At 36.1% G+C, this 15,973-nt stretch overlaps 1 protein-coding gene across 1 annotated transcript in view; it reads left to right on the forward strand.

Moving 5' to 3' along the window:
• Positions 1-1,346: 1,346 nt before the first annotated feature.
• GPM6A (glycoprotein M6A) overlaps positions 1,347-15,973 on the forward strand; it is a 117,252-nt gene continuing 102,625 nt past the window's right edge. Inside the window, exon 1 of the mRNA XM_061372407.1 lies at positions 1,347-1,922. Coding sequence (XP_061228391.1) covers positions 1,886-1,922 — 37 coding nt within the window. The 5' untranslated portion in view covers positions 1,347-1,885. The remainder of the gene's footprint in view (positions 1,923-15,973) is intronic.

The following is a 15,973-nucleotide window of genomic DNA, read 5'->3' on the forward strand; positions in this document are numbered from 1 at the left end:
TGTGTTGATTTTGAAATGATCAGTTGGATCCTGGCAGTGTTGAAGGCCAGATTGGACAGAGCCTTGGGTGACATGGTCTAGTGTGAGGTCTAGTGTGAGGTGTCCCTGCCCATGGTAGGGGGGTTGAAACTAGATGATCTTAAGGTCCTTTCCAGCCCTAACTATTCTATGATTCTATGATCTGAGAACTAAGACAACTAATCATTGTTCTTCAGTTAGAAAACAGAACCCTAGAAAGGTGAATTAAAAAGGAAAAAAGGAGAAGGAAATGCATAGGTTAGCAAAATAAATATGCATTCTGCTATTTAATTATATATACACAAAAATTTAAATTTATGTATAAAACATATATTCTCTTATGAACCACATTTGAATAGATTTATATAGAGGAAAAAAAAAAAAAACCCAAACAAACCAATAAGCAAAAAATCCCAATCAAGCAACCAAGAAAACTTTGTGTTTCTTTTGGGATGTTTTGTTTTTGTTTTTTTGGGGGATTTTTTTGAGACTTGGAAGATAACACTAAGTCAATCTATTTAGATAACATAAAGTAATGGATATTTATATGTAAATACGGATTTTCTACCTTAGTAGGTTTTCTGGGGAGTAAGTTTTAGTCAGTTTTTTCCCCAGAAGATGAGAAATAAAAACTGTAAAGAAAAATTGGACTTGTGTTCTAATTGCAGTCTTGGTGAAATAATGAAAGACTTGAAATGATGTTACATTACTCTGTAGACTTAGGTACAAAAATGCTAATTTATTGCTAGACTGCAGCGTCCAATTTGCATTCCAAATCAGACTGCAGAGCTCCCCAAATTAGTAGGTGCCCTCACAGTGTATTTAACCTATGCTTTTCCTGAGTAAATTCATAACAGTGTGTTTGTATGTGCTTCCTGACATACATACCCACATTGGGTGCTGCACCATTTTAGGAAGGTCCAGGGTTTTTGATAGTGATTTGAAGTATACAGCTAATTTTGGATATTAGCAATCAGGAAAAAAAATGATGCAAGGACTGTTTTAAATTGCTGAACTGCCCCTAAATTCCTGTTTACTGTGACACTGACAAATAATGTGTAGGGTGCATTTGATTTGCAGTGGTTAGTGGTATGCATTAAATTGTGCTTGTATGTGTGTATAAACACAGTTGCATACAAAATGGTAGTTATAAAGATGTTGGCTAGAACATTATAAGGTAATAGTGTATATTTGTTGTTAGTTCCAGATGATACAGATATATGAGATGGAGGGAAATGAAGAGTCATATTATTCTTAAATGTGCTGATACAGAAGGAGGAGCTGGGGGGGGGGGGGAGGTGTGGGTGGGTGGGAGAGAGAGAGAGAGTGAAGTAATACAGCATAAAGAACCCACAGGCATCTGGGCTTTCCCACTTCAGTGGCAAATAGGGGGAATTATGGGTTGGTGGTCTGCTTCCCGTTAGGAGGGCACCCCTCCATCTGTTTTCAGACCAGCCAGCTTCCAATTTAAAACACAGATTTCAATACAAACCTCAATTTCTTTTCTCCATTTTATATGCTAAGTGAGGCTTATGAATCGGTGTTACTGCCATAAGGGCTCAGACCAAATTTCCCCCCAAAATTCAGGGGCTGTTCATTTGAATACCTGCTTACAGTGGTACACAATGGGCAGCTTTGAGAAGAAAAATTGATAATCTTCACGGAAGAGTAATTTGAATGAAATTACACTTGACAGCCTGTCTCCAAGCAAACAAGGAGAGTGAGGGAGCCTTAGCTAAGCTCTGAGGACTTGACTAAGCCTCTGCTGTTGGAGCTTCCCAGGGAAAAAAAATCCACACTTTTTCCTACATCTGACTGAAGCTTTTGATTAATTCTCTGTAGCTGTTTCTAGTGAAGAAAGGTAGCCATGGAAGAGAATATGGAAGAGGGACAAACACAGAAAGGTATTGTGCTAAAATTGTTTTCTCTTTGTAAGGAGATTATTATTTTGCAGTTTCTTATTTGCTTTTGCAGCATGATGTAAGGTTTGTGAATATCTTTGTGGCAGATGGGGAAAGATTTTTTTATTATTTTTTCCCTTATTTTTATACCATTTAATTCATTTGCCTTCTGCAATAGGACTTAGCATTAATATGGTGATTGTTATGTGATATTTAGTATTAATCAAGCTAAAGAGTGAATTTTACATCTATGCTAATAATATTCACAGAATCGCAGAAAGCATTTAATGCAACCTGCTTCCCAGACCAGTCTTTGTTAACCTTCATTTATTTCATGTTTTCACGCTTGTCTAGCTGGGTCAAGGGAGAATAGTGTGAACTATGAGAGAGCTACTCACACAGTATTTGGACCCAGTTGCAGTTGATATCTAACAATGTAACCAGTATTTACACCTTGAATGAGAGTCCAGACTGAACAAAGACATGGGGTATATTTTGAATATATTTAGGCAGTACTGAAATTTCCTTCTGCCTTTTCTCCACTGCTGTTTTATGGTGTGTTGAAGCAGACTTGCTATAGTTCTAATATTTGCATGGTATATATTTGCATTTTTGCTGAAATCCATTTTGCACGTTGCAATTGAAATGCTCTAGACAGATGTAAGCAGCATGTTCAGAGCATTTCTGTTCCACTGTTTCTGGTTAAGTTGAAAATAGCTTAATGTTATTGGATGTGTTAACACTTAAAAGTGCAATTTAAAATTGTGCAGACTGTTTATTAATTTGTGAATCTCTGAGACATATAAAGGGTTTAGTCTTTTCACTTAAGCGTTATGCTATAGAAGTCACATTACAGTAATGAAAGGAAGCAAGGGTTTGGTTTTTTTTTTTATTTTAGTTTACTGCAATCACAAAAGGCAATCTTGGTGATTACTGGCTACATTAAATCATGTATACTTTTCATTTTTCCATTTATTTTTAATTCATTTCTATTTTTAAGGAGGATTTAGGAACTCACATTCATTTGATATAAAATTCCTGTAAAGGCATATTTTTCTGCACTGATGCCATATTCTGTTTTTCTGCTCCCTGATCAATCTGCTTTTTATATGTAAATGTCATACTTTCTCATTATAAGTGACCCATTTAGACAGAATGCAGCTTTGAATTGTTTATGGACTTGACTTGATATAGATGCACATTAGTCATAATAAGACTGAAGGAGGATATATGTGCCCCTTCTCTGTGTGGGGCATACTTATATTTAGAAATTAATAGATTAGTATCTGGTCGGTGATTTCAGCAGTTTCTCTGGTTGAATTTTATTACTTGCAAGTGGCAGAAATAAGGGAAAGTACAAGGCAGTTCAGTGGGGTTTTATTTTGGGTTTGTTTATTTCTGAAGGTAAAATCAATAATCTTGTATGGTTCAAATTATCTATTGTGCTTTACATTTATGAATTGAAGACATGCTTTTTGTTTTTAAAGTTTGAATGCATTTTTTTCCCCTCTTAAAGAGGGTGAATTGAATTGTTTAACCACTGAATCAAAATACTTTTATTGTTACTGAGTGGTACTGAAAATAAAGTGTGAAATTCAAAATCCTTAATATTTTTTATTAAAGAGAAAAAAGAAAAAAACAGAGAAAAATTAAATAGCTCTGTGTATTAAAAGAACATGTTGTTATTGATAAACTGTATCATCATTGTTCATATGATAAGCATCTGAATGACCAATAGCCTCTCAAAATGGTGTGATTGATAGTGTGATTACAACAGCTAACACTACTTATCCCCCACCTCCCATTTACAATGCCATGTGTTCAGCCTTTTTTCCCTTTAGGGGTACCCAGCTGTCATCACAGACAGACACAGGAGAATGTTAAGAGCTCACAAATTATGTATATTTTTCCTTATTGGTGTGGAAGGGGATGCTGCTTAGTTGCTATGACCATACCTGACAACTGGTGATGTCAACATATCATGTTCAGATTATGCCAACTTTTAAAATGCATTTAGAGTTTGAATAAAATTATTCCCAATCAAGGAAGAAAATTAAAAACTATTTTAATTTTGGGAGGTGCTTGAATGTAGCTTTTTGAATTATAGTGAAGTATAGAGATGATTATGAAATGGATTTCTTGAAGGTTTGCACTTTGAAAAATATTGACTGCTATTAGTATGACTTCATACTTAACGTTTTGTAGTTTCTGGGGATTTTTTGCTTTAATTTAGCATGATTATACATTTTGTGTTTACTTAATATCCATAGTATAGTTCCAGGTCATCTGGACTAGCTTTTCTAACTGTAGCGTCCAGGCAAGTTTAATTGTAATTCATATGTTCCAATTTTTGTCCTCCTGCCATCTTGAGTGGAACTGTTTCTTTCTCCTCTGCTTTCTACAAAATCAATGGGAGTATAAATTGTCACTGCTTATCAACTCCTATGCTCTTCACAGCAGATGCTTTGAACCTCCCACTGAACAGCATTACGTCTTCTTATCAGCCATGATGGAAGTGAATAGTTTCATGTTGATGCATTTCATAAGTACCATAAATATAGTTCTAATCAAAGGCTTACAGATTTGGAAATTCTGTTATTTTAGATAATTTTATGCAGTAAGGTACCGATAAATGCAGACATAATTCTTACCATAATGGCTCCAAATAACGATCTTTTTCCCCACACAATCTCTGTACGTTCTAGTGTTTAACACTTATGATTTGTTAATGGCTGTACCTTGGAAAATTGTCAGTAGGGAGATATATTTGTTTCCTGAAAATACTGACTTACTAGAAACTGTATAATTTGTCGTAATGATTAGGAAACAGGAATGGACATTCCACTCCCCTTCCCCTTTTCTTCCTATTGGTCTTGGAAATCATTGTTTCTTCTTAAGATCAGTATCCTTAATATGGTAAACTGAGATAATGCTGCTGTCCAGCAGTTTTCATATATAAAGCTGTAAAAAATTTAATCAAATATAAATTTATTCATTAATGTTCTGTTTTAAAGTATGAGAAGACTTGTTATCTTCCTTTTTTTTAATTTGATACCACATTACCTTCACTTGCAAGCTGGTAGAGGTTGGGGAGGAGGTTTCAAAGGTATTTGCTATATAGCTGACTGTGCTGCCCAAGAACTGAAAGTGTATAGAAACTCTGGCTGAAATTAAGTTATGTGTGAAAACTAGAGTATATTGTAATAAAGTAAAAAGTCATAACATCCTAGAAATATCAACCTGTTCACAATTTCCATAATACTGACATTATGTTACATGGCTAGAACTGTAACACACTAAGAGTTTTGATTGCAAATTTGCTGGCTGGAAAACCCAGGATAACTAAAGCTTGTAATTTGGCTGATGCCAACCTCATGAAGTTTAACCATGCCAAGTGCAAGGTCCTACACCTGGGTCGGAGCAATCCCAGACACAGCTACAGGCTGGGCAGAGAAGAGATTCAGAGCAGCCCTGCAGAGAAGGACTTGGGGGTGCTGGTCGATGAGAAAATTAACATGAGCCAGCAGTGTGCGCTTGCAGCCCAGAAAGCCAACCGTATCCTGGGCTGCATCAAAAGGAGCGTGACCAGCAGGTCGAAGGAGGTGATCCTGCCCCTCTACTCTGCTCTTGTGAGACCTCACTTGGAGTATTGTGTGCAGTTCTGGTGTCCTCAACATAAAAAGGACAGGGAACTGTTGGAGCAAGTCCAGAGGAGGGCCACGAGAATGATCAGGGGACTGGAGCACCTCCCATATGAAGATCGGCTGAGAAAGTTGGGGCTGTTCAGCCTGGAGAAGAGAAGGCTGCGTGGAGACCTCATAGCAGCCTTCCAGTATCTGAAGGGGGCATATAGGGATGCTGGGGATGGACTCTTCATTAGGGACTGTAGTGATAGGACAAGGGGTAATGGGTTAAAACTTAAACAGGGGAAGTTTAGATTGGATATAAGGAGGAAATTCTTTCCTGTTAGGGTGGTGAGGCACTGGAATAGGTTGTCCAGGGAAGTTGTGAATGCTTCATCCCTGGCAGTGTTCAAGGCTAGGTTGGATGAGGCCTTGGATGATATGGTTTAGAGCGAGGTGTCCCTGCCCGAGGCAGGGGTGTTGGAACTTGATGATCTTAAGGTCCTTTCCAACCCTAACTGTTCTATGATTCTATGATTTATTTGGTTTATTTTTCAAAAAGTTATCAGCTCCATTTAAAAGCAGAAGTTTCACTGATGTCTTTAGGGATGCATACTAATTTTTAAAACCTCATGTATAAATTTGCATGTGTCAGTGGTTGGTCTCAGCTGCTAGTATTTGAAAGACAATGACGTCAAACTGTTTGCTTTGCTATGTGGCGAAAGGTATCAGTGCAGTTCCTGCAGAACAGGTTGCAATGGTGTCCCCAACACCAGTCCTTCATTCCAACAGAAAACTTCTCAGAGGGCAGGCACTGTATTTTTTTGCATTGTGTGGGACTCGGCACAGTGGAGTTTGGGATTTTTCATTCTCACTACATACCTATTTCAGAAAAAAGAAGCATTCTGTAGCACATCAAGACATGCCATTTGCAGTAAATTGAAGATAAATGTGTGGGTTTATGGTTCATCCGTAACTTCATTTTGTGTTCTGAATTCCTTTATGAAATAAACTCACTGGAGTGGATGGAGCATCTGTGTTTGTGCACTAGTAAACATGAGGAAGATCTAAATTTTGCAATGCTCTCTTGGCTATAGTAAACCTAACAAAAAAAAGATAAGGTTCCACTGGTAGGATAGCAAAAAAGAAAAAAAAAATTGTGAAAAGAAATGTTTGACTCCTAGAAAATAAATGAGTGTGTATTTGATCTGCACTAATGAATTAAGTGTTTTTGTGGCCTATTATAAAAGCTTTTTTTGTTTGTTACACAGCATGCCAGCAAAGGAGAACTTTAAGCAGACTTTTAGAAGAAATTCAGGAGTCTAGGATGCTATCAGTAATATGTACACAGAGTCTCTGCTTGAATTGCTTCCTCTTGTGTCAGTGCTTTTTGGAAAATGGCAGACTCTGAATTAGTAGGGTACTATAGACTAGATGAAAGGTTAGATTTTTATTTTATATTAAGCTATAGGCCATCAGCCCGTAGTAAAAGCACTGCTGGCATCTTTTGCAAATTAGTCTTCTAAATCTTTTTATTTACCTCTAAGAGAGAACAATTGTCCAGTTTCATATTTAGTATCTTTAGAAAGTTGGTTAAAATAAAGAAGAACAAGTCTTAATATTTTGGACTTTCTTGGATGACTATACTTGTAAATAAAACCAAGAAGTTATTTTCTTCCTTAATGTAAATGCCATGCTAACTGTGAGCCATGCTTGTATCTTCAGTTAGACTTTTTTTTTTCACATTGTCAGTACTCTGCCTAATCTCATAAGACCCCTGAACTACAATCAGTTTGGTGAGTAATTTGGAAACAGTTTTTAAATTTAGCCTTCCAAGTAGGAAGTAGTAAACTTTTGCTGGCTAGTGTTCTTCATACAAAACCTGGATTTGCAACATTTGATTCTTAAAGAAAACATGGTGGTCAGAGGTCAATCTCTATTTGCTTCAGAAATGTATTTTCAATTCCACTTTTAGTTGCCAAGATTGGATTTCTTTGTTCAGATTGGATTTTTACAGGCTACTTCAGAGTAGGATGCTCTTAATATTCATTATGTTTAATGTTGCCTGTTCTTAAATGTGTGTGTCAGATAAAATCCTCACTTGACAACCAAAAAGTCACTATCAAAGTAAATAATTTGTCTTCTTGATCAATGTCAAATATGGAAGTAAATTTTAGCATCTGGCAAAATATATCACTATATTTCCTGTTTAATGCTCCTTAATAGTTAATCAATAAGGTTTATTAAAGAAAAATGTAATAACATTAAATCTAAAATTGAAGTTAATTGTTCTAATATTGTAAGAGATATTCTCCTTTATGTAGTAACCTTAGACTACCTTATTTAATATGTTTATATTGGGAGCAGTGAGTTCCAGAGCTGTAATTTGAACATACGTTATTATTCAATACATTAGGCTTTTAATCACAGATAATGATGTAAAAAATTCAGTCTTTCTTGCTTATTTAATCTTTAACATTAAAATGTCTCTGGGAAGAGTAGAGAACTTTGTGTTTCTTACAGGCTTAATATCATACTAGTCAGAGGCATGAAAATCCAGGATTAATAAGACCTAGTTATACTTTTAGATACATTCTCACAGGGTAAAAAGTATTACTGCTCCCCTATGGCAGATGGAATCCTCAGTTTAATGTGTAAGAATTTAAGTCTTCATGGTATTTTGACACTTGTTTGTCAGTTTCATAAATAAACTATTTTAGAAATAAGAAACTTACTAAATAAGAGATGTAAATGCTTAAAAAAGGGTTGAATATATTTTAAATGATTAATGTATACTAATTCTTGAAAAAATACTATATCAAACCAACAATATAAATTTATGAAAAGCTTTTGCTACAGTTTGTGAATCTAATGGCTCACTTTAGGGGGAAAAGGAGTATTTTGCAGATTCTAATTACTCTAAAAAAATAAGCATTTGGTAATGACAAAACAATATAGCAAAAAAAAATTTGGTTCAGCTTAGTGCTTAGGTTCCTTGTGGACAAAGATTAATAGATTGATTAATGTCTAAAAATATACTCATTTTATATTATGACTATGCATTCCTTTTAGATAAGCACCTTAAACAATTTTGTAAATGCAATTTTTAACCTGTTTGAATTGCTTACCATTGCACTAAAATTGAAGATGGAAGAACGAATGGAATACTGTTGTCTTTACATAACAACATTTGCTTTCTTGGAACAGTAGTTCTGAACTGGCAATTCTTCCTATATAAACAGATGAGAATATGTTTGGGTTTTTTCCTCCTAATAGTTCTATATGGAGAGTTAAGTAGAAAATAAGAAGAAAAAACTAAAACAAAACCACATTTTTGGGCTGTTCTGCTTCAGATTATAGATGCTGTGTATGGCTTTGTAAAACCATAAAGCACATAATCACCTGATGGCCATTGAAAATCAGAATGCAAAAAAAGCAAAGGTGTAATATTGCTCTTATATAAAATATTTTTTCAGTTAATATTCTACTGCCTAATCTCTTTGAGAATTTTCAGCCAACTCATGCAACTAAAATGCACAATTGCTGCAGATATCTTACCACATGATTGATTCCTGACACAGGCCAACATTGATGTGTTGTCACAAGTCTTTTGCTCGGGGGGGGAGAGGCTGGGAATTACAGAGTTTTCAGCTCCAGTATGGAAGGAATGTGAAATAAGTCTTGTCATTTTCTCAGCTGCAGAGAGATCAGACTGAGAGCATAAAAATTATGAGAGCCAAAGATAAATATGAAATAGGGATTAACCATCAGAACTGTGAATTTTTGTACACATATGCTCTAAGGCCTTGTGAAGCAAGGGCACTGACAAAAAATGGCTTAAGTATTCTGTTAGCTTGTCAATGCCAACTAGTTCTACAATACACTTGTATCAAGAAGGCTAAATCTTCTCTCTTCTCCCTCTTTCCCTACTATTTTTATCTCTGTCTTACTAGTCGTCACGTAGGACTTCAGTAGTCCTTGCAAAACTTATATTACAACCATCTGGAATAACATTGTTCCAAATAACAGTTGCTAAAATATCACCAACTACTACTGATTGTAAGAATTACTCTTCTCGTTACATTTATAATATCCCTGATAGTGGACACTTTGACAATTTCTGAATAATTATTTGGTTCACATATTGAAAGTTTTTTTTTCCCAAGTAATGACACCAATATAACTTTGTACAGCAAATAGATATCACAATAAGTTTAGTATTGATTTAAAATAAAAATCTATATTTTTAATGTGATGTGAGGAGGCAGTGGATTTGCTGCAGTTCTTGTATAAAACTAAATTTCATCAAAAGGTGAATTTGCTGCATATTTGACATATAAGCTTTGCAGGCAGGTGCTACTAAAAATAAAGTTCAAGAAAAATATAGTATTTGGAGTTCCAGTGAGCATTCCTTGCTTGTCAGTATCTTGCCATTTGTACCCCAAGTGTGTGTTTTATAAAACATAGCTCATTGTGACTTCTGTCCTGCTTTTCAGTTTTCTGTGGAAGCACTTTTTTTTGGCACCTGGAAGGCATGGAAATAAAATTCTGCAACATTTTTAAATTTCTTCTGCAATATAAAACGACAAGTGCTGCATATTTATTAATTAAGTCATAAATGATCACATTCTGCTTCTCAAACTGCAGTAGGATAGTTTCATATAGGTAAAAGTGGACATTAAGGAGGAATTTAAAGAGAGCTTTGAAGCATAGTGAAGTGCTTAAGCATGGATTGCTTCACATGAAGACAGTGAGGAAAAAAGTAGAGATGATTGTATTGACAGAGGTTGAAGAAAAGCAATATGATAAAAAAAAGAGAAAAGAACAAGAGCTATTATTTGAAATACATTTGGCAGTGTTCAGAAGTTTGAAATTGATATGGCAATAGAGGAAGACAATATTAGAGTCGAATGAATGAGAGGTACTAAAGTGTGGTCTTTCAGAGAAGGCCTATAGAGGGCCTTGATGAAAATTTTAGGGGTTTCTTGAAATATAAAATGTGTTTTAAGGTGGAATTTTTTAAAATTGCTTCCAAATCTTTATATTTTAGTCTTTCAAGAAAAAAAAAGACCCCCCCCCAAAAAAAAAAAAACACCCAACAAACAACAAAACCAAAAAGCCCTTATGGTATTGATATAATGATACAAATTTCAATAACTTTAAACTTAAAATAAAACCCAAGCAAAGCACATGTAATCTCAGCAGAATAGTACTGAATTGATATTTGGAGATTAATGTTAGTAAATAAACACTTGAACATCTTTACAGAAGGAGCATAAATTCAGGTTATTTTTTCAAAATAGTGAGCATGGAAGTTAAACATGTTTTCCCCCCCCCAGGTAAAACAGCAGCCACTCTATGTTCGTGGCTACTGTGGTACTATTGTAATATTAGTATGGGTATATTATAGGTGTGGGCAGTTTCTAACTATTTTGAAGTTATGCATAAATGCTAGAAAGAAGGAGAGCAAGTCTGATTTTATCTTAAAGTAATGAGAGACAGGAAAGATTCTCTTGGAAAAGTATATCCATGGAAAAGAGTTATCATGGCTGACCTGTTGGCCTAGTTTCTCTGGTGAAGGAAGCTGGTACTGCGTACCTTTGCTTAGCAAGGTGATGTAGCCAGTGTGGGAGGCTCCACAGTGTAGTGGCACCATCTACTATTGCTGAATCAGCTTAGCTTTCTTTATGTAAGTCAAAGCCTGCCACCCCCCTACTTCCCACCAAATCTTGTCTATTAAACTGTATGCAACAGTAAGCAGCTGGCATAATTTTGAATCAGTTTAAAAGCCTTCAGAAAACAACCATGGGAAAATCTTGGGGTGTCTCATTGCAGCTCTCAAGTGAGGACACATTCATCCATAGTAAGTGTTTAGGATTGTATATTTTTATATAGGAGTAGATCCTGAGCTTATGGTCTCATGGTTTTGGTCAGGGGTAGATGATGAAACCTATCCAAACCAGGTACTCATCTCTACACTTGGATAGAACAGAGGTCTGATACTTACCTCTTCAGAAGAAAGCCGAGGCATACATTTCATTGTGCTTTGCTTCCATCTTCCAAACTGTTTGTTCTTCATCTTTTACTCTCATATGACACATCTCACCCCAAACAACCCTCAACCTTTCAAAACTTGCTGCTCTGACAAAGTGCAAGTTACTAGTAGTAGTATCTTGAATACTTTGGGACTTACAAGTTAGAATCTGTATGCAGAAGTTGATGCTGTGCTAAGTTTTTCTAGTATGATGAGAAGTATCTGGACTGTGATGCACAAAATACTGTACAGGTGCCAGAAATGAACTCTCCAAGTCTGCACTAGAGGTGGAAGGCATGTCAGTTAGCACTGCTGCTGGCTCTTTTTTTCCTGTTGTATCAGTAAATAAATCCAGCATCTTAAGACTATTCTTTAACCTTTCACATTGATAAACAGTTGCAGTTTGAGTGGTTTTCTTTCTGATACGTTTTGAGGGGGAGAAAGAAAAGAAGTCCAGATTTTAGATATTATGGTGATTTATATAAAGCCCCAAAGAAACTTGCAGACAGTCTTTGTTGCTCTTATATTTTGGGGTTTACCTAGTCATGTTCTTGGTCTTTTAGGAAAAACAAAGGTGTACATTTTGACCCATAAGGCCAAAAAGGCTGGACTTGCTCCATGTCTCTCTTGTACTGGGGAGGCCAGAATGGACACAGCCCTTCAAATGAGGCCTCACTAGGGCTAAGTACAGAGGGAGCATTGCCTCCCTTGACTTGCTGGCAATGTTCTACCTAAAACAACCCAGGATACCATTTGACTTCTTGGCCAAAAGGGTACACTGTTAGTTCTTGGACAACTTTTATTGTTCACTAGGACCCCCAGGTCCTTCTCTGCAGAGCTACTTCCCAGAAGGTCAGTCCTTAGCCTGTGCTGGTGCCTGGGGGTTGTTCCTCTCCAGGTGTAGGACCCTACACTTGCCTGTGCTGAATTTCAAAATGTTCGTCTCTGTCCATCTCTCCAGCCTCTTGAGATCCTTCTTTCCAACTACGTTTTTCTGCATCATTTATTTACCATGCTCATGGCACAATTTGGAGACTGGATCTGGTCTCTGGGAAGCCTACATTTGATATACTCCCTTTTCAATGGAGAAGGAGGAACGTAACAACTGAGCAGAAGGTGCTGCTGCCACTTGAAGAAGACAAATGCTTCTGTGCCCTATCTGAGTACAATGTTAAACAGGTCAGGTAGCAGCATTAGAAGAAAGGAGATGTAGTAGCTGCTATTGGGTGCAGTGAGCCGAGATTCAACCTCTCTGGCTGTTGGATTAGTCCATTCTGAAAAATCCTAATTGAGCAGATGTGTGTGATGAGCCTTTTATTTTTACTGACAATAATAATGGTAAAACCAATAGCATTTTGAATTCTGCATATGGCACAAAAGAATTTATAAACTTTCAAAGGATATTGTTTTTCATAAAGGTTGCATATCAATACATGAACGTATGGGGGTTGTAGGTTGCTAAGTCATTGTAAATAGTAACTCAATATGCATAACTGAGTAAAAAAGTAAACATCTGAAATTGCTTTGAGAAAGGGACCATTGACTACTGGTCACTGTGTTGTTCATAAATGTATTCAATTATATTATTGAATGTTGTATTATTGACTTCTGAACTGAGTAACTTTAGCATAAAATGCTTCCCACTTAACATGGTTTGAGTTTGTTCATGACTTGTTGATAAGCCACTCCTATCTAGACGAGGAACTTACATTTGCAGCTGAAAGACACAAATACAGTGATTTACTTTCTCATGAGATAGTCTGTTAGCTGTATAAAATGCTTTTACTATTTCTTGTGATCCTTTAATTAGCAGTACAATTGTCTTCAGAGACTTTCTCAGCCTTCTAATTTCTTACTGAGAAGCTGACCCCTACTTCTGATCAGCATACACTTTTAACACTATAAATAAGCATAACCATGCTTTCCCCCTTGCCTTTCCTCTTAGTACTAGGTCGCAGTTCTTTATGTACATCCATAAATTCTCTTTGTGGTTCTTATGCTATTGAAAAGCATTTGATTGCCATGTTAGCTAACTAGATGGCTGAACAAGATCAAAAGTAAACAGTACCTTGTTTTCCAAGGTTTCATAATTGAGATCTACTTCTCTGAGCCATAAAACTTTTCTTCTGTTTAGTCTTAACTGTGTTAGCTACATAATACTTCCCTTTTGCTGGAAAATTCACAGTCCTAGTAAAGTATGGACCACTGTCATCCACACCAATGCTGTAGAAATGAGCAGGATTTGCTTGTAAATGCATAGATTTCCCTTGATTTTAGGGGAATGTAATGCCTCAAAACTGTACATGTAAGTAACTTCAGAATCTGGAAAATCAGTGACCAAGGCTCTCATCCTACAAAGACTTATAACATCTTTGATGTTATGCACTGTGAGCAGTCCCACTGGTTTTATACCAGGTATTCACATAAGAAAAAAGTAAGCACATGCACATTTTTTAAGATTAAGACCTAACAATGTCATAGAGTAATTTGGATGTAGCTGTCAGGTTTTGGCAGGAAATCTGTGAGGGGATATGACAATGCAATTCAATAGGAACTAAGAGGAGACTGGAAGGAAAGTTGAATGGAGGGGGGTTTTAATCAGCTATTTTGTTTGTTTGTTTTGGAGATTTTGTTGTTTGTTTTTTTTTCTTTTTTTGTTGGTTTTGTTTTGTTTTGATGGTATTACAGTATATTAATACACTTTCAGGTATCTTGTGGCTGTTAACAGGTTCCAAGAAAGTATTATTCTTTTCTAGGTGTTCTATTTTTTAAGGGTTTTTGTTTGTATTGTTCCTTTGAATTACTAGAATTTGGATTCACTGTTGGGCAGGTTATACTGGACCTTCTAGGGGTATTGAAATATTTTGCTAGTGTGTCTTTTTCATACGCTTTAGCCAAGCTGACCATCAAATTTGCTGTGCAGATGGAATTTCCCCCAAGACAGGCTACTAGTGACTTAGTTACCTTTTCTCTGCAACATGGTCATGGTCTGCTTTCTAAGACTCTCTGGGAGTTTGATTTTGTTAAATTTGTGATGCAAGTGCAAGGGCTAACAGTGGACTTATCCTTCTCCTTGTCCTTTTGTAATGAACTATATTTGAGACTTGGTCTTTTAATGCAAGTCTGAAGCAGTGTGTTAGTTGCCTGTGCTTTGTGGGATGGAGTGGAGTAGCTATTTGATAAATCTTCCTGAACTGGGGTTCTATTACAAGACTTTCTGTTATTACAAGGTTCTGGACTCTGACAGTATCTAGTGTGAACATAGAAAATGGGTGTTTCTTTCTGAGATTTTTGCCCTAGAAACTGCTCTGTTTAAAATCCTAAAGGGGAAAAAAGTTAGTGTTGTCAGCTATCTGTAGAGTTGGCAGCAGTATCTTCTAGTTTTATAATACCATTCTATCATACAGATAAAATTAATCAAAAAAGGTGGTTATCACTGTGATTGTCATGGGTTTACTAAGAAATGAATACTACAAAAACATCCAAAACATGTGGCACAAAGGCCATAAAATATAAAGTAAATTTATTTCAGCTGTTCAACAGCATATAGAGTCTACTATTTCCCAATTATGTCATCTTTCAAAATTATTCTAGATTTATGAACACTGTTCACTAGAGAAAACGCTGGAGTAATTATTACCTAGTGGTCAGTAGGTCTTTTACCTCAACTGTGTTTATGGTAATGGATCACACAAGGCTTTTTTTTTTTTTACCCCTCTCCATCTGGTACAGTCATTAAATATTTAAGAAACAAGGGAACCTGTTACAGGCATCTGGGGTCTTTTATTGGCTTTATGAATGTATTTCCACATGGGGGAATTTTAATGTTAATATTTTCTTCATTTTGATCTGTTACACATGTCCATACCATCTGTATTGTCTGTGCTTCCAACAGATACCCTCCATTATTACCTGTCTCATCCCCTTCTGGAAGATGAAAACATGGACTTTATTACAAATTTATTGACAGCATTAACTTCTAAAATCTAGTTCACGCTCCTCTGCCTTTCTTGAATGTCATTGGAATGTGCAGATTTCAAGACTTTAAAATGCCTGTAGCTAGGGTGGGTGTGTTTTGTGAATGTTATACACAACCAGAGCTGAGATACACTTTTGTTTGCTGATTGAACAGTACAGTTATGTCCATGCCAGAGGAATTACCTTCTAAAGAACAGTTATTCCTACTTGTCTGTCTTGATTTATTTCTCATATTGTTTTATTTTTATTATTATCTTTTAATGGAGACTCAAGTAGGTTTGATGCAGCTGCTGCAGTTGCTAAATCTTATGATAGCCTCTGGGATCTCACTTTTCTCCTTTGGTGGTTCATCCTCTCATAATTCCTGATCTTTTTTTGAGTGCATACAAGCTCTGCACCTCAGGCTGGAAACATGAACT

Source organism: Neopsephotus bourkii, unplaced genomic scaffold (genome assembly GCF_033783945.1).
Source record: "Neopsephotus bourkii isolate Nb327-2 ecotype Australia unplaced genomic scaffold, CSIRO-AGI_Nbou_v1 NB_168, whole genome shotgun sequence".
Classification (NCBI taxonomy): Eukaryota; Metazoa; Chordata; class Aves; order Psittaciformes; family Psittacidae; genus Neopsephotus; species Neopsephotus bourkii.